The 18,973-nt window shown below is 47.5% G+C and overlaps 1 protein-coding gene across 3 annotated transcripts in view; it reads left to right on the top strand.

Annotated features, from left to right (window-relative positions):
- Window positions 1–18,973, top strand: part of IGSF3 (immunoglobulin superfamily member 3) — a 91,976-nt gene that overhangs the window by 8,901 nt on the left and 64,102 nt on the right. For all 3 annotated transcript variants that reach the window (XM_053934295.1, XM_053934293.1, XM_053934294.1), the window contains exon 2: window positions 18,116–18,493. In XM_053934295.1, coding sequence (XP_053790270.1) covers window positions 18,116–18,493 — 378 coding nt within the window. The remainder of the gene's footprint in view (window positions 1–18,115; window positions 18,494–18,973) is intronic.

Genomic DNA, 18,973 nt, shown 5'->3' with positions numbered 1-18,973 from the left:
CACTCCTCTGGAATTGTCCACTTGTGCCTGCAGGGTCCCTCTGCAGATGCTGCCCTGTGGCTGCCAAGAGAAGGAAGGGCAGCACTTACTCAGTGGTTGTTCTGATTTGTGCCTGGCTCTGGTGTTTGGGCTAATTATTTTTGTCTTTCAGTCTTTGCAGGGAAGAATGTGGCTGCAAATGTGTGGTGGGAAGGAGGTTTGTTTCCTCCTGGAGCAGTGGGGAAAGCGATCTGAGACTGCCCTGAGCAGCATGGGGTAGTGTAGGAGCTAATCTCAAAGAGGTCTGTCACCTCTTCTCACAAGCCTGCCCCTGTTAAGCTGTTGTCACCCTTCTTGCTCTCATCTGCATCCCCTTGGTTTTTTAGGCTGGCTTGTTTTGGAGGAGGGTGTAGGGAGGAGGGAGGTGAATGTGAGGAAGGATTTTGCTGTGTGTCAAATGCCTAATGGCTGCTCTAGCAGATCCACTGGGATACATTACTGAAAGCATCCTAATGATCTCAGTGTAATGGATTTGAGCCTTGGAAGCCCACTTGCTGGGAAGGGGATCCCAGAGCTTTGTGCTTGGCTCCTGGAGGTTGAGGGCCGGGTTCCTGGCAGCAGACAGGGCAGGCAGCAGGAGCTGCCTCGGAATCACAGAATCACTTAGGCTGGAAAAGCCCTCTGAGGTCATCGAGTCCAACCTATGACTGAACACCACCACATCAACCAGACCATGGCACTGAGTCCAGTGGCACCTTCAGGGGTGGTGACTCCATCACCTCCCTGGGCAGCCCATTTCAGTGTTTCATCACCCTCTGTAGGGTACCCATCCCTCCATGAGGAAGTGTCAGAGAGGAGCCATACGCAGGGCTTTGGCGTGGCAGAAAAATGACTCAGTGGGAGGCTTGGCCAAGCACCAACTCCTGCTGTTAGCTCAGTAATGTAGATTACCAGAGGCTGCAGTTGTGTGGGTGCCAGCTAAGTCCCTGAAGAGATGTAATCTGAGGAAAGGGTGATTTTCCTTACAGAGATATCTGGGTGTTGGTGGAAGAGGGAGATGAGCAGAGGAGCATGACCATAACTGATACCAGCAGCCTCTAAACCTGGCTGCTGGCAGCACATCTGGGAGAGATGTGCTGGGGAATGTGGGTCCCACCCCAGCTGCAGGAGCAGCCCCTGGTTCTGCTGCTCCCATTCCTCTAACCACTGCTGTTCCTGCGGTGACACCAAGTAGCCTTCTCCTCCTGGTACTGGTGGTGGCCTGGGAAAGAGGTGGGCTGTTTCTTACCTCCAAAAATGATAGGATCGAGGGTCACATGAGATAGGAAGGTTGATCAGTCCTGGAAGGTACCGGTGGAGCCGTGAAGACCCCTACAATAGAGGTGGGGATGATGGAGAGGGGGTAGAAATGAGGGTGGGAGACAGCAGGAGTGGAGTTTTCCAGTGGATGGACAGATGTAAAAGAAATGCATATACGTGATCTTAAAAGTGCTGCAGTAGAGATTCTCCATAGTTACTGGGGTGATCAGCATCATTTTCTAAATCATCCTCCGTATGTGGATGTGAATCTTGAGTGTGGGTAGGGTGAAGTGAGGCTTCTGGGGAAGTATGCTAGTGGGAGGCTAAAAATAAATTATCAAAAGAAAGAATTGAGAAATTAACAAAGCTAAACGGATGTATGCAGCTCTAAGAAAAGGGTGTCATATTTGAAAGCATATTTTTGAAAATCCATTTGCTTAGTCATCTTACAGATAACTTAGCTATTTTTGCCTTCTTTGCTCTGATGACACTTCACTGTCTATATAATAGGTTTAGCATCTGCATTCTTTTCTAGTGTAAAGGGAAAATATATCTACTAATTTTGAGTTGGCTTTGTAGAATTACTTTACCTCTTGGCTGTGAAATAAATAAGATATTGGTCCTAAAACTATTTTAAAGAGAATAGTTGGCATTATTTTTCTTCTAACTGATCTTTTTAACCCATCTGCCATGTCTGCAATCGAATTTGAATAGAGAATATATACCCTTGCTATTTCATGTGCAATAACAACTGTGACCTCAACTGCTCCAGACATTAAAGTGATGATGTTTGGGTTCAGCACAGTAATCTACTGGGGAATGAATGCAAGATCAAGGACATTTGCAGTTTTTTTTATTTCTTTGTGTTTGCAGGGGCTGTGGCACTGCTAGTGGGTTGCTCACAAATGGTGTCTTAGATTACCTCTTTTGCAGGCAGCAAGATTTGCATCTTGCCATTCCTATTTGATCTGCAAGTGGTGATGAGAGCTGTATACTTGAATTCAGATTTTTCTGAGTAGCAGTCTGCAGTCATTAGGGCAGCACTTAGACCCCAGAGGCTTTTTCCATGTTTTCATCCTGTTTCAGTAACCGTGTCTCTTGTTATCTTGTTCCTGAATATTTTCTCTAGTAAGAGGATGCTGTTTGTTGCAGCTGTTAAACCTCAAATGTCTTGAATCTCCCTTAGGGAAGAGAGGGGAGAGTTCCTGAGGTTTCTGTGTAAGCAGACTATAGAAACACCTACATGTCTTTCCCAAATATACAGCCAGGAGGTATTATTGGTGCTGTCCTAACCAGCTGATGGAATCTGGCTGGTTCAGCCTGTGATTCCTCCCTCTTGCTGGCTCACTGTGTTGAAGAGGTTTAGTAAGGAAACAGGGATAACAGAGATTCTTTGGGGTTTTTTTCCTTGGTTTGTTGGGGTTTTTGTTGGGGTTTTTTTTGGTTTTTTTTTTTTGTTTTTTTTTTTTTTTTTTTTTTTTTTTTTTTTTTGGCATGCAGTGGTACTGGATGGCTCTGCTTGCTTTTGTCAGAACAGTGTAGCTAGGAGGTGTCAAAGGAAATTATGGATGTTTGTTCGGTTTCCTGGCTGGATGTACCCATGTGGGTTTTGGAGAAATGTGCATTGAATAAACATTGGGTAAATCTCCTAGGACTAGCACTGCCTGGGAGTGGTGTTGGGAGCTGTGCTTATCTTCATGGCAGGATTTAAAAAGAAACGTTTGTGTGAGAAGAGTTTTGCGCCCTGTGTTTGGTTCCCATCGGTTCAGTGATTTGTGATGTTGCTCTGTCTGTTCCCTTTAAAGCCAGCTGGCCAACCTTAGGAGAGGATTATCTGAGTAAAATTCTCCAAAGCCTATACTGCTGTCAGAATTCTTTCTTTCCTCCTCTTTCACAGTGCCAGAGGCCAACCCGAGCCCAGGTGTGACCACTGCCACGTTTCAAATGCTGGGGCCAGCCCTTGGGATTTCTGGAGCCCCTTGGGAGACAGGTTGTGCCCCATTTGTGCCCCTTCACTGGGTGGCCGTGGGTCAGAGGGCAGAGCTGGTGGGGATGGACACTGCCAGGAGGGGTGGGTGCTCTGTCCCAGGTGGTGACAGCTTGGTGCCTTTGCCAGGAGTGGCTTGTCCTGAGATGGGAATCCAAAGCAGTGTGTGCCATGGTCCCCCTTGTGCTGCCCCCACAGGCCACGCTCCCTCCTCACCAGGGGACCCAGGGGATGCTTGGTGGCAGGAAGAAGCCCTGTGGTGGCAGGGAGAAGCTCTGACCATGTGCCAGGTGCCCCAGAGCCTGGCAGGGAGCAGGTGGCTGTGTGGGCATGGGGGCACCTTCGCAGCCAGGGACAGCCTGGCTTGGGCATGGGGCTGGCTCCTGTGTTCTTTGGGACATTGGCCAGGAGCAGCCAAGTGCCTGTGGTGCCCAAGCTTTGCCTCACGAGCTTGTGCAGGACATTTAATTCTGCCTTCATCTCGGGAGGTGACATTTCACAGCTGTGCTAGTGAGTGCAACCCATGCCAACCCTCGCCGCCAGTGTGCTGCTGCTGTGAGGTGAGGAGGGGCCTCAGCAGCTCCTTTGGGATTGCAGTCCCAGCTTCCTGGGGCCCTGCAGCCCTCCCTTCTCCCTGCCTTTTCGCTGGTCTCCTCCAGCTGTGTCAGTCCCCGACGGATCTGGAGCTCGTGGTGTTTCGGTGCAGCTGCTGAATCTGTTCAACTTGCATCAATCGGTCGCTGTTAAGGCTTATAATCAGTGTAAAATCTCTGGGGTGCAGCTATTTGCAGGAGAAAAACAACCCCCTGCACCCTTCCAGACTTGCATCAAACAAGAGTTTTATTCTCATTAATTGAATTCCTCTAGAGTCTGATAACTTGGGCATGTTGAAATCAGATAAATAAAACCCTCCCTCCCTGGCAGCTGTGTAAGCCTTTCCTTAACTCCCTGATCAGAGGGGACTAGCTTTGCTAAGTAAGTAGCTGAAGATGAAAACTTCTGCATACGTCTGCTCACTGGGGACTGTTGGCAGGAGGATGCTCAGAGTGGTGTATTTAGGAAAGGTTTACCTCATCCCCCACCCTTCCTCTTCTCAGTTGATTAGGACAGGTTTTTTTGTTTAGTGACAAATGCTGCTTGGTTAGTCACCCTCAAACACTTCGTCTGTGTCAAGAGGCTGGGACTCTGCTTTCTTTCAGACCTTCAGATAAACCTGCAGCCCTACAAAGTGGCAAGTGTGCTCTTGCTGAAGTCAGGGTGTATGGCCTTCGGAGCATCTCTCGGGCCCTGCTGCCCCGTCTCATCTTGTGGATGCTGAGATGGGTTGCTCTGGGAGGCAGAAGGGCGTTTGGACTGGTGCCCGAGGTGTGGTGTGTCTGAGCTGATTCTGTAATCCTGAAAAAATCCAACTTGCAGCTTTTCCCAGACTCCATACATCAAATGAGACTTGCAGTCGTTAAGGTCATGTCCCTTTCTGTGTTGCATCTCTCGTGTGTAGTTCTTATCTTGGTGCTGAAGGCTGGGGCCCCTCTCGATCAGCAGATGCTGTTGGTTAGTCCAGAGTCATTCCTCCCTGTGCCTGGGTCACCCATGCCATAAGGAGGTACCTGGCTTGCCAGCCAGTCTTGATTTTCAGTCAGCACTGCTCCTCCCCTTCAGGGTCTTTCTGGTTTTTCTCCTCCTCTGCCACTCCTGCTGCTGCTTTTTTTGTGCACCCGGGATTTGGATTTCCCCCACTCCTTTTTTTTTTTTTTAGCATTTCTCCGTCATAGCTGTTTACACCACCAGTGCAGTGGCATCTCTCCTCATCCCCAGGACACTTTTTCTGCCCTCTCTCCCATCTGCAGCCCCACCATCTGCTGCTTCTGCTCCTGCTGTTGTGCAGTGCCATGAGGCTGGCATGAGTCCTCTGACCACTCTGACCTCCCAGTCTCAGAGCTTGGCCTCTTCCCTCTCTGCCTTGTCTCTCATCAACTCTTTCAGTTTTTGCTTTACTGAATGCTGATGGTGGTGTTGCCCCCCAGGCTTGGATAAACCTTTCTCCACCTTCAGATTTGCTTCTCAAACTGTAGCAACTTTATGAAGGGAACTGGCGTACAAATGACGTTCTGTCTTCACCTGTTTTCTCTGTCCTGCTTTCTTCTCCATGCTTTTCACAAAGGTAGAATTTCTAACCTTTCTGCTTAATGGTCCCAACTAATTTTCTCTTGTCTCTGTCACTTGTTTTCCTGCTCACAGCCTCTCTCCTTCAATGCAAAGCTGCTTTATCCCCTCCTCCTCCAGCAGCTGCTGTGTCCTCTGCAAGCCCCATGGGATGCTCTGTCTGGAGTTTTTGCCTCCCAGCTCTCTGCCAGTTTAGTCTGTCTCCGTGATTTACTTCACAAGGGCTTTCTTAATAGCCCCCACTGCTCTACATCTTGGTTGTGATCAAATACTACCTTTCTTGACATTGTAATTGACCTGGCACTAATCAGTTTTGATCTCTTCCTGGAGAGATTTCCTCTAAGTTCTATTGTCTTTGCCTTTTCCTGCCTCTGACAGAGCTTTTCTTAGGACCTCATGAGTTTACTCTGTATACCAGCTTCAGAGTTTGTCTTCGTGTGGCTACAAGGGGTCTATTCTGTGACCCTGTCCAGATCTTCCTACAGTCCCTGCCTCTTTGTAATTTTGTCCACTCCTAAAAACTGGAGTGGCCTCTCTCTCCTGGTGTTCCAGGCTCCTATTTCTGTTCAAATCAAAATTCTAACCTCTGTCTCTGGTGCTTACTTACATGCATGTACACACACCTGGGTCTTTCTGCTTAAGGAATGTAAGCTGCGGCATTTTCTATCCATCTCGGCCTCTGAAATTCGTTCAGGTTTTTTTTTTTTTTGTTGTTGTCTGCTGGTTCCCCTGAACTCTCAAATTAGTTCCTCCTCCTCCTCTGCTGTGCCAAACGCAAGATCCATGTCTTCTATTCTAAAGCCCTTCTCAGCCTTGTTCTACCTTTTCTTTTTAGTGCTTCTTCCCTCTGTGGTTTTTGATTCCCAGCCTCTGCCTCTCATTGTGTTTCCTCAGGCTGGGTTCTCAGAGAAGGAGGGCTTATCTGATTGTGCTGCCTCTGCCACCCCTTTCCAGATAACCTGGAAGCCCTTTGGCCAATTTTACGCAAATTTGACAGGAGTAGAGAGCTCGGAAATAAACAAGTTCCTGCAAGCCTTGTGAAGAGTAGGTGGCTGAGTCAGAGCAGTGACGGGGGACTGAAGGAGACCTTTTTCTTCAGGGGCCTCAGCAGTGCCTCCAAATGGCTGTGCCAGCTGTAGGAGAAGCTCCAGCTGGAGCTTGCAGTCCAGTCATTAGTCTTGGAGACACGGGAAGCTAGGCTTCATTAAGTCTGCTGCTCTTAGGGTTGTTTGCTGAAAGTGATGGCTTGGAACCCTTTTATTTTACTCCGTGTGATGGGGAGTAACCTGCAGCGAGCACCTGCAGCACTTCTTCACTTGCTGCCTTTGCATGATGCCTGCTAGAGACCTGGGAGCTAGGGTCTGCCAGCAGACAGAGACCTTGGCACTTGCTGCCACTCTGCCCTGCTCTCCTTCCCTGCCCTCTCTTGACCCTTCTGCTGGCTGGCTGAAGGCGCTGTCTCGCAGTGTGGCTGAGCTGGTGCAGTGTCCCAGCTGCTAATGAAAAGGGTTGTTTGCCCCTGTTCCCCGAAGAAAAAGGTGTTCCTGCTCTCTTGGTGAAAACTCTTTCCTTGGGTCATTCTTTTTTCAGCTCGTGCAGAGGTCAAGCATGGGGAGAGGAGTGTGTGTGTTTTGCTAGGAGTAAAGTGAGTGGGAAGGCAAGACTGCTTTTTTGCTGTGGCAGCTGGTACCTAGATCAGCTTAACTGCATTGTGAAAGCACATTTTTAAACTGAATCTCCTGGGATGAGGGTGTTTTTACCACCTTTTCGCTGTAGCTGGTGCAGTGAGGTTGCTCTGCGTAGGTGCTTGGTGCTGAGCTAAGGTAACTGAGTCTACAGCAGTGGTGAAAATGCAGTTTTGGAGAGTCCTTCACAGAGTAGTGGAGGTTGGAAGGGACCTCTGGAGATCATCAGGTCTGAGCCTCTTGCAGGTTGCTCAGGATCATGTCCAGATAACTCTGAATACCTCCAGAGTGGAGACTCCACCATCTCTTGAAGCAGCCTGTGCCAGTGTGTAGTTAGCCCTCACTGTTGTGTGTTGGTTTTGTTTGTTTGTTTGTTTAGTATAAAGTGTTTTCCTGTGCTTTCTAGGTGGTCGTTTCCCCCTGGTGCATGGGCTTGTTCCTCCTCAGGCAGGAGAATTGCATGATTGTCCTTCTTACTCACTGATAGTAGTACTGGGCTTGGAAGGAATGATTGTACCTTTCTCCCTCCTAGCCTGGAAGAAACAGTAACATAAACGCTTCTGCATCCCTTTCTTTTGTTTTGTTTTGTTCTGTTTTCCTTTCCAAATGCCAGAAAGATCCTGTGCTCCCATTTGAAATGAGAGCTTTGGTAGTTTGGTGACAACTGCTGATAGTCTGTGTAGCCTGTCAAGCTAATAAATTATAGTGTATGCAGACAAGGAGTTCTAACATCTTAATTAGCAGTAAAAGGGAGCAGGTAGCTGAAGAATCTCCCTGGATCTTTGTCTGTCTTTCAGGGATGCTATCTGACTGAATCACAGAAGTTTTGAGAGGCAGCATCTTGCTGCTGTTTAGTGAACAGGGAAGAATCCAGATGAATTTTTAGGGAGAAAATGGAAACTAACTGCTGCTATATGGCTATGCTTCATATTGCTGTGATCCTTTATGGTGGGATGGGAAAACTGTCTTGGAGAACTATGTGATTTTAGCCAGTACACTTTGACTTTGGGGATAAGTCAATTTGCTGTTTACCTGAAAGCCCTTTCTGCTGAAGGAGTACAAGATGGCAGCTTTGCCTTGCAAATTGAATGTTCTCTCCTGCTGATGGTCATGGCTGAGGGGCACAAATGTTTCTTTAGCATGCCAGAAGGAAGAAAGAGAGATTGGCCCGGCTGCATTCTTTTCTAGATATTACATTTTAGTATTTTTTTTTTTAGTGTTATTTCTCCAGAGCTTTAGAAAAGAGGTGGGGAGCAGGTGCAGACCTGTGCCTGAGGATACAGCTGGAGTGCTGGAGGAATGGTGTGCCCTGGGAGGTAGGAAGGAATGTGCAGCAGGGCACTTTGTCATCAGCTCTTCCAGCCTGTCGATATTTAACCGATTGTTGTTAAGTTTCTCTCTCTGGAAGGTAATCAATTCAGGGTTAAGCAATTAATAAATGGCTGCCTGAGGCTTCCAGTTTAGAGGTTGAAAAGGATGTGCTCCAGCCCTGCCCAGAAGAACAAAGATGCAAGTAAAGGTTATAGAGAAAAATAAGAGTGCTGAACTCCTAAGTGTCATCGTTACCAAAGTAAGGGAAAATCTGCAGTCACTTGGAGAAACAGGAAGGGCAGGAAGCCAAATAAGCAACTTCAAGGAGTATGGAAAGATGGGCCAAAACATTGGTGTGTCTCTTAGGAGATGGAGGGAGGCACTAGTATGACTGTCCTTCCTCCCTGTGTTTTAATAAAAGAGAACAAGAAGCTTTGTTTTTCTTTAGGAAAAATAAATTTGAGGGAAGGTAAGAAGCCAGGCTCTCCATGCATCAGATGTATTTTAAGAGATCTCATGAAAGAGAAGGGAATTCCTTTAATGAAAGCCTGGGTAATAAATGCTGTTTCCTTTTGGCAAGGATAATGTGAAGGTGAGATTTGGGACTCCACACTCTTTTCTCCTGGGAGAGTATTTAAGCATCTGGGATGTTATGAGGTGAATTACAGCAATAATAGGGACATTCTGTTGTTTAATATTGGAAGGGATTGCAGAGCATGCAGGAAAACAAAAAAAAAGAAGTGACATTAAAACGTTATTGACTGTGAAACAAAATGAAGTTTCTTATTGTCTGAGAGTGAGTGATAGCACAGGGAATAATGTTTGACAATTCTTTGAGTGACCCTAGACGTTGAACATGTAGGACTTGAAGACTAAAGAAGGATAATAAAAAGAAATACAGGAGCTGGAGGGCATAATGAACTAAGTCAGAAATTTCCTGCCTAGCTTTTATGCTCAAAACAATTTCATTTCACCCCCTCCTCTTGATAGGCTGGGAGCACATACCAGCCAAGGGTTCAGCAGTCCAAAATGCATCATAGTGTTGGTGCTTCATAGCATTGGTATTAAAATGGCAGTGCTGAATCTTTTAGAGGTCTGGGAGCAGTACTAGAGACACCAGGGTGAATGGTGTGTCCTTACGTGTATTTTAAGAGCTAGCTACAAGAACAGAAGGAAAAGCACACATAGAAATCTTAGGAAACTTCACTTTTTGTGCAGGTCTGCACTAAATCTTACAGGGAGTACATATGGTGACAGCTTCAAAACTCAGGCTGGGGATGTACTAATGAAGCCATCACTGCTTTCCATTGGAAAATATTAAAGTAGGCATTGCCTTGGGCATTCCAGTAGGCTGCTGTAAATGCTGTTTTATACTGTAGTGCTTCACCAGACCTGGAACCAGCAGCAGTGGTACAAGTCACTGGGGCATGGACTCAGTGGGCTGTGAGGAAGAAGAAACTCCTAAGGATAAGGCACGAGGAGCAGTGCAAGTCAGAAGTACTGTGTGGGCAATCCAACACTTCCTGCCTGCAGACTCCCAATATAAGCATAATCTGCCAGGGAGCTTCTGCTCTGTTCCTCCCATAGTGATAAGGGTAACAGTGGTGCATGTGAAGAACATGCTGATCTGGGAGATGGAAAAGGGCTGCAAAGGTCGTGTGCTGACCTTGGAGGAAGAGGAACAGTTGATTAAATGTTTCTCAGGACAAGCTCTACCTTAGGTACAGAAAAGAGCTGGCATTCTGTGGGGTTAGTCAAAACTTCGATGAATACAAGAATTGCAGGTTATAAGGGATTCTTTTTTTCTCAGCATCTTTGCAGGAAAGTAATAAAACTGCAGTAAGCAATTGGTGTGTTGCACAAAGATGTTTGGGTCCCCAGCAGTCATTTACCATTATGACTCCGAAGCAGCAGGGCAGCCAGCTCAGCCTGTCCCTCGTGCACCAGCATGTGTTGTTACCTTTTACATCCAGGTACATCTTGTGACACCAAGTGCTACAAAGCCCTTGTGAAGTGAGGAGGCTGAGCACCACGAGCTCCAGAGCTCAGGGATCTGTGTGCAGAAGGACTGCCCAGCCATCCTCCTTCCTTTGGTTATTATGGGTATTGCTCTTTTTTCTGACCACAGGCGTGTCTGGCTGGCTTCTGGATGCTGAGTACTTTGACTTCTCCAAGTAAAGCTATACTAGATTAAAGAGTAGTCTCAGGCTTCTGTGCAGCAAAGTAACTTTAAATATCTGGTGGGATGATTGAGAATGATAGAACTGTAAAGCAGGGAGATCTTGTGTCATGTATCCCCTGGGGCAGGTTCATCTGTGCCTTACGGTATCCTTGAAGAAAGGGTCTGTTAGAGGAAACTATAGTGTGAGATGCCTCATGCAGGAGTCTCTCACAGAGCAGTCTCTCTGGTGCCTCACTTTTCTAGCTTCTGGGAAATGGAGCATTTAGCTTGCTCTCATGACCAGTCTGAATTTCTACTTTTCAAGTCCAAGCCTATTGTTTCTTGTCTTCGCACTGTCCAATGTAGATAATGAATTATTATTTCATCTTTTCAGCGTTTTTAGAAGTTTAAAGGTTGTAATAATACAGTAACCTTGATCTGTGGCTCAAGAATCTGCTGTTCTAAGGTGGTGTTAAAACTAGCATATTTTAACATGCCTAATTGTAGAACAGGGAAGGAGCAGTTAGAGGAATGTGACATCCTTATAGGATGTAGTTTGCTTAAAAAAGGGAGGGGAAGAAATCACAAGGGCAGATCACATTTCACACTGTGCATCTGCAGAATACCAATGCCATACTGGGGAAAAATAAGGAAATCTTCTGTCAATATAAGGGCCAGATCTGAGAAGAACCAAAGGATGTAAAATGGCTCTGATCTTGGCGAGGGGGTCGGATGTCTGACTGGATGCATATTTATAGCAGAGGTACAAGACCTCTTTTACAGTCAGAACTTGGGAAGCTAGTCACAGGCCACAGCAATCTGTGGTGATTAAAAGAAATGCCATCTCTTTCATATTTATTGAAAACATTTTTCTTAAAAGACAGTAAACATCTGCTGTGGCAGTGAGCGGCTGTGAGACGGAGCAGCGAGCAGAGCCGAGGGAAGGCAGTGGGGTGGGAAGAACAAAGAGCTTCATTGGCAACTCCTGTCTGGTTTGCCCATGCTTTGATATTTCCCCACTGATTCTGATATTTCCATACCAATTATTGTATAAATTGCTCCTGGCTGACCTCGCCACTTAGCCATCCTTAGTTGGCTCAGCAGTGGGAAGAATTCAAATGAGGAATGAATAGCTTTATGAGTTGGTTTAGGGAAGATGGTCCATGTGCTGGGAGTGGTGGGGTGGTGGCAGGAGTGGAGGAAGGGGAGGATGGGGGATCAGGCATCCTTTTGATTGCACCATTTAAACATGAAAGCAAAAGGGTGGAGGATAGGGACAGAGTTGTTCTGCAGGTGGCTCCAGCCAGCCTTTCAGTACACTGTGCTCTCTTAGCATGGGAAAAAATACCCCAAGAAAATACTGTATTTTCCCAGAATGAGGCTTTACCATACTGGGGGAATGGTGGGGGGTTACCACATGTTTTCTTCTGATAGCATTGTTTTTATCCATCTGGCAGCAGGTTGCAGTGTATGGAGATTGTTCCTGCTGTGACTCATTTATGCAAAAATTAAGCTCAAACCTAATTTTTGGTTGTGTGCCTTAACCGGAGACTTCGCAGAATAGCAGGTGTGTGTTGCTAAAAGATTGTCTCTGCTTTGGTGTTGCCTGGTGGGGCAGAGTGTCTCCCTCAGAGATTTTATTAATCTTCAGCCCATGGCAAAAAAATGACGGTTGCTTGGGGAAGTGTTCTCAGTGGCTTGGAAGAGCCTTCTTGAAATGTATTACTGTTCTGTGAGTGTCAGCCCTGCTCTGGAGTCCAGAGAAAAAGCAGGGACTAAGTGATGGGCTGGGTTTGGCAAGAGGCATCTACATGCTCTGTGGGTGACAGGAGGGAGAGAGGAAGGGCCATCCCCTGGGAAGCCTCGTGCACAAGTGAGACTGACAAATTAATCTGATTTAAGAGGGAATATGAGCTCGGAGGATGCTAACTGTCCCTGAGTAACTCGCTGGCAGCAGAGGCCTGTGCAGGGCTCAGTGCTGCTGCTTTGGGGCAGGGCAGTCAGGGCACTGAGGAGGGGTGATGCCACAGCCTGCAGCTCCTGGGCAGGCAGCAGGACATGGGGAGCAGCAGGAGGAAGTCTGCTGGCTCTTGCCTCACCTTAGACAGCACCATGCCATGCATTGGAGCGCAGTGGCCAGCTGGGTGGTCAGCCTGAGCTCCTGCAGGTCCCTGCAGACCTGCAGGAGGGCAGCAGTGGCCACAGCCTGTGGTGCACTTACACCTCCTCTTGGGTTGAACTTGCCCGGAGCATCTCTGCAGCTCAGAATTAGATGCTTTAGCATAACTGCCCTTTAGCACTTATGTCTGAATTGTCTTCATTACTGGGGACTTTCTGCCAGGTCCTGTGGTCTGCTGCAGATGCTAATGCGTCATAGTCAAGTAGGATTTATGCAGGCTCCCCTTCCCTCTCCTTCCCTGCATAGGGGCACAAGCTCCCATGTCAGTTCTAAGGATGTTTTGAGGGAACCAATTTGGGTGTTCAGAGCAGAAATAGTCATGCTCTTAGAGAAAAAGCCAAAATGATGCCTTCTTTAGCTTCTGTTGTAGTATAACCAAGGCAGAGTCTGCAGACCCACACTGTTGAAGAGTACAGGCTGCAGAAACATGGGTTGTGAAGGGGCACGAGGACAGCTGTACCAGTTCAGAGTAAATCCTGCACCTTGCTCAGCATCATGCCTCAGAAAGCTGTAGGCAGGTAGCTGTGCAACTGTAGCTTGTTTTAGGAACCTTACGAACCTGATGTGATTTACCTGTTTAGTTGCCCTCTTTCATGTCCCATTCATATTTTGACCCATGTAAACTTTTTCCATACTCACAGTATCCTTTGGCAAGGGTGTCCACAGGCCTGCTGTGTTCAGCTGCAAAAACTGCCTCACTTGTTATAAATCTGGATCTGACCAGTTTCAGTTGATGGCCCTTGGTATTTAAACTAGAAGAGATGGTAAAGGGTCAAATTCTTGACTGTCCTTAACATGGTATATATATATTTGTGAAAAAAACTTTACCAGATCCCTTTCAAGTCACCTTTTTTTTTCCCCTCCAGACTCCATTATTTCTGACAGAGAAGCTATTCCATAGTGTTCATCATCATTGTTGTTCTTCTCTTGACAGTTTCTCAGGAGCACCTGCAAGTTGGACAAATGATAGTGACAACAACAAAACCCAGATGTGTGCTGTGTATTTGTGAAAGGGAGAGGAATCTCATTGGAAATGTTTTCTGTCTAATAACTGTAGTCAAAGGCACAAAGTAATTTTTAAAGGAAATTTAGGATTAGTAATGTCAGTTATTGACAAATAGTACTTTACAGAAGTTTACTTTCACTGAGAATCTCTAAAGCTGCAGAGGTAGAAATATCCCCTCAAACCATGTAATCCACTTGGTGTTCATCACTGTTAGCCCTGGTGCTTATAGAAGATCTCTATACCAGGAAGATATGTATATCATGACTTTTTCAGTTGCTGTCTAGTGATTAGAGACCCAGGATAATATTCATAAGAACTCAAGTTTCTCCTTCAGATTAAATGACTACTGGCAATGATTATTGATATCGAAGATAACTTGGTACAACTGTTGCAGTGCTTTTGGATGTGGTGCAGACATAACCCATATGGTCTGAGATGGAGAGAATATTTGTGCAAAAGGCTCTTCATCATTTGGTCATGGTTTTTTATTTATTCTTTTGAGCTGTCAATGCTGTGGCAGAGTTTTTGTGTGCTCAGGCATCCTTTTATTACACCCACCTGTCCCTTGCAATCAGCCTTGAGTCAATGTTCTCAGCTAAAATTTTGCGCACATGTTCTTCTGAAAGGGACCTGAAGGTCCACTTCCTTCCCAGAAGGTAAATGTTTGGCACTTTCTGAAATGGGACATCTTCAAAGTACTTCAGATCAGGCACCTGAAATGACCAGTTGTGAGTGGAAAACCTGAGCTCCGAGCTCTGCGTGTGTCTCTGTGGAAAGGTCAGATCTTGCCAAAATCATCTGAGGTTGCTGTGGGGATACAGATTTTGCAAAGACACTGTGTACTCAGAAGCTGAGCTGCAGCACTGCTGGGGGAGATGCCTGGCTGGCAGGGATGCTTGATGCTCCTTTCTTTCTGGGGGAGGCATTGAAATCCTGGCTGTGATGTGACAAGGGAGACTTGAATGACTCTGTGACTCTGACATAGCATTTTTCTCTTGCCTTTCTTGTGCTTTTCAGAGCTGTTTCCCATGACATTTGCAATGGCCCTGCTGGGAGGGATGGCATAGGGCAGGTGCAGGGACTGGGCATTTGGGGTTCCTGGGTCCTGCACTGTCCTTTTCTGCTTCAGTCTCATCACCTGGCTGCACTGACCTCTCTTGCCACTGCTCTTGTCCCCTGTGCACCTCCAGGGCTTGGGAGATGGGTAAGCTGAGAGCTGCCTGGCTGTTGTTTGGCTTGCTCCTGGCTCAAAAGGCTGGCAACAATAGCCCTGATCCATAGGGGATAAGGATCAGGGGATGGCTTCCTCCTTATTGCATGAGATTTGCTGTCTTTTGGAAAAAAAAGCAGATGCACAAACCTGCAATTTCTTACTAATTTTAAAGTAGCACTTGGCTCACTACCTCCTCCCTATCAGCCCTTGTGTTGTCAGTAAATTATATTGGATTTGCAATTAAAAGCCAGCTGTGCCAGTGAGGTACCAGCCAAATGCCACCATCACTGTCTCCTGGGTGTCCTAGGGAAGGTGTGGAGCACACAGCTCCTTCTGTAGTGAGCTCTTCTCTCACTTCAAGAGGGAATGATAAGAGTTTAAATGCGATCTCAGACATGTTATTTTTGTTAATCAGAGCACTTGCTCACTAAGAAATGCAGTTCTCCTCTTAATACTGTGTGTGGTGGATACAGCAATTCTCAGAGCTTGCCAAACATCATGCAAAAGGTAACTGTTCAAGCACAACATGTACTGGTGGATGTCTGCCTCAGGCTGATTGTTTTTCTTTTTTCCTTTCTTGGTTAAAATAGTTTCGGAGAAATACTTCTGCTTCTGCTGTTTGGGATTTTTTTTAAGTGTTGAAAAGCATTTGTGCCCACCTGTGTTGGGGCAGGAGTTTGCAGCCTGGCACAGGGAACAGCACTGAAGATGTGCTGCTCCTTCCTCCTCTGGAGATCCAGCCTGTCCATCCAACTTCTGAGCCTTTGTGTCTCACCTCTGGGACAGCAACCTGCTGCAAGTTGTAGCAGAAGCCTGACTGTTTTGTCTTCTATCCATACTGGACCTGGGCAGGACTTTGCTTCTTCTGACCCTCAGCTTCTTAGGCTCCTGGAGCCAGAACTGGAGACAAGGAGCCCTTTGGCTCCTAACTCTCTCACTTTTGGCTGCTTTAGGAAGGTGCAGCAATCCAGTGCAAGGGGAAATAGAAGAGGAGGAATGTAGAAAGTGAGTCTCTTCAGAACCTGGAGGAGGACTCCAGGTTAGAGTTACAGTGAAGATAAAAACCACTGGCAAGGGAAGAAGGAAGCCCATGTCAGTGCTGGCTGCGAGGGTGGTGAGATTTGTCAAAAATGTGTGGTGTGGGTCCCCAGGGTTGTGGTCTTCCAGTGAGCTTTGGAAAGTTCAATACCCATCTCTGATAAAAAACTATTTTTAAACTAGATAAACTGGAAAACTCCTGTGCAAAAAATCCGGCACTGTGTTAAAAGCCTGATAAACGAAGTTGTGCACTTAGCTGAGAAATACCTGCTGGAGTGTTGTGTGTGAACTTCTAATTGCTACCACTGCATGTTTGCCTCGTGGTGCAATTGTAATTGTCATTGCAGGTGGGATATGTGTATGCTGTAGCAAGGCTACATCTGCATACAGAAATTGGATTATGAGCTGTCTTCAGGTGTGTAATAAAGATCTTGTCCTTCCTGCTGCTTTGAAAACAGTTCACTTCAAAGGCTGTAATATTGGCTTTGTCCTTTGGCCTTTGTGGAGTGAGAGAAGAGGCTGCCTGCACCATTGATGTGTTAGTTGTCTCTAGCAGTATCTTTCTCCAGGATGAAGAGATTGGTACAGCAAACAGTGGGGGAGTGTTTGCCTCTGTTGTTCTTCTCCCTGTTTGTTTCAAATGTGGTAGCTTTCCCCATCCTCCCCTTAAATCACATTATTTCATAAAGAGTAAAAAGAAACATAATTTGGAGCAGCAGCAAGCTGAGCCCAAGTTAATAGTTTGAATTGCACTCCATCTGTTCAGCTGCATGCCCTGATGGATGTGCTGAACCCATTTTTCACAATTTGTTTTAAGCTGCTAAGAACCGTCTCTCCTGGCTCCAGTCCAGGCTGGCTGTGGAGAAAAACTTCGTTTCTGGACATCGATGTTCAGAGGGCAAGATTGAATCAATAAACCCCAGATTCAAGGCTACCTCTTCACCTGCAAGATGCCAGTTTTTGAAAGCTTTAAATTCTTCTCTGGACTTGAGCATTGTTATTGAAAATTAGAGGAGTGGGGGGAACCCCCGATGTACAGACGCACAGAGAGGATGAAATTTGCAAACGTGATTATGCAGGACCTGCTTTAAATCGGCTTATTGCTGTTTTATGATGGCAAGCAAGCCGGCACAGAAGCCAGGGTGATTGGCCTTGCCATGTGCGCATGCTGCTGGTAACTCAATAACCGATGAACACCCACCGTGGTCTCCAGACCTCCAGCCTTTGATGTAGCAACAAACAAGATAGATTGCTGTAATTTATCTGGCCCCTGGAGGGCTGTGCTGGTAACGTGCCACGAGCCCAAGGGCCAGCCATCCATAATCTGTGTAAAAATACGGCGGATCGCGGTCACCGCCGTGCTGGCTTTGTTTTGTGCTGCGCGCGTTTGCGTGCGTACAGCACAGGGCACTGCGCCCTGACTTCAGCAGCCACGGGCACCGAGCTTTAGTGTAACGTGCCCACTCTCTTCGTTAACTTTACTTGGTTTTGCTATGTGCTAAATGCACACCTTCCAAATAGGCTTGGGAAGGCAGTGCCGGAAACCTGATATTTCTCTGTGGGCCTTTACAAGCATAAGGGAGAATGGAGAAGGTGTGCTGGGTTTGGGGAAGAAGGGGGTTTTGTACCAGCTGAAGTCTCTGGCAGGTTTGCTGATGGAGGACGAGTGCCTGGGGCGTTGAAGTTGGGTGGCCCAGCGATTAAAGGAGAGGGAGTGTAGCCCCCTGCCCACTCTCCATGGGGTAGTAGGAGTTGGAAAGTAAAAGTACTGAAAACAAAGACCTGTCACCTTGAGTTTCTGATTTGTTACTGCGCGGTGCATTGCCCTTTCACGCCTGGGTTCTTAAAGCTTCCAAACAAGGTGTTTGGAAGCTGCTTCTTTCGCGGGGTGTTTTTTAAAACACTTCCACTGAGTCAGCAAGAATTCTGCAGTGTGACTCGGGGGTGCTGTGCCAGAGCCTGATGTGCCAGATGTAAAATGGGGTGTCAGGGCTTGCTTTGTCCAGCATGGCCATGGAAGGGCGGGGATATACCTGGGTGTAGGTGTGGGGATTGCCTGCGGGTCAGTAACGCTGGGCTCGTCTCCTCCTACAGGCATGGCACTGGCCCAGCGGCAAGTGACGGTGCAGGAGGGGCCCCTGTACCGCACGGAGGGGTCCCACGTCACCCTGTGGTGCAAGGTGAGCGGCTACCAGGGCCCGGCGGAGCAGAACTTCCAGTGGTCCATCTACCTGCCCTCGGCCCCCGAGCGGGAGGTGCAGATCGTCAGCACCGTGGACCCCTCGTTCCCCTACGCCATCTACACCCAGCGCGTGCGCAGCCGCGGCATCTTCGTGGAGCGGCTGCAGGGGGACGCCGTGCTGCTGCACATCACCGAGCTGCAGGACCGCGACGCCGGCCAGTACGAGTGCCACACGCCCAACACCGACGAGAGGTACTTCGGCAGCTACAGCGCCAAGATGGACCTCGTGGGTAAGCTGTCCTGCTCGCGGCGGGGCTGGCCCGGTTGGGGTGTCAGACCCTTCAGCAAACACCGCGTGTGCGGCGCGGTCTGCGTAGGCTGTCAGATAAAAATCCGGTGAGCAGGTGGCACAGTGGTGTGAACTGCGGGAAATCATGGTGTAGAGGCACAGGAAGTAGCGAGCTTTCTTCACGAGTAAGGCCCTTATAAAAATGAGACACCAGGCAGCACGGCTGGGCAGAGGAGCGTTTGAAGCCACGGCTGAAAGCAAGACGGACGTGGGACTGATTTACGCAGAGGGAAAGGGGCAGGGAGTCCGTGTCAGATGGCACAAGTCACAGACCAAAGAGCCGCTTGCCAAAGGTGGTGAAATAACTGAGCAGGGAAGAGAGGAGTAGTAATGAGCAGCACATAAAAGGGAACAGGGGAGATGGTCATCTTCAGGCTCTTACAGCAGTGCTCAATACATCCTGAAACCACTGAGCAGATTG

This window comes from Vidua chalybeata, chromosome 2 (genome assembly GCF_026979565.1).
Source record: "Vidua chalybeata isolate OUT-0048 chromosome 2, bVidCha1 merged haplotype, whole genome shotgun sequence".
NCBI classification, from domain to species: Eukaryota; Metazoa; Chordata; class Aves; order Passeriformes; family Viduidae; genus Vidua; species Vidua chalybeata.
This window is presented reverse-complemented; position numbering and strand designations above follow the sequence as displayed.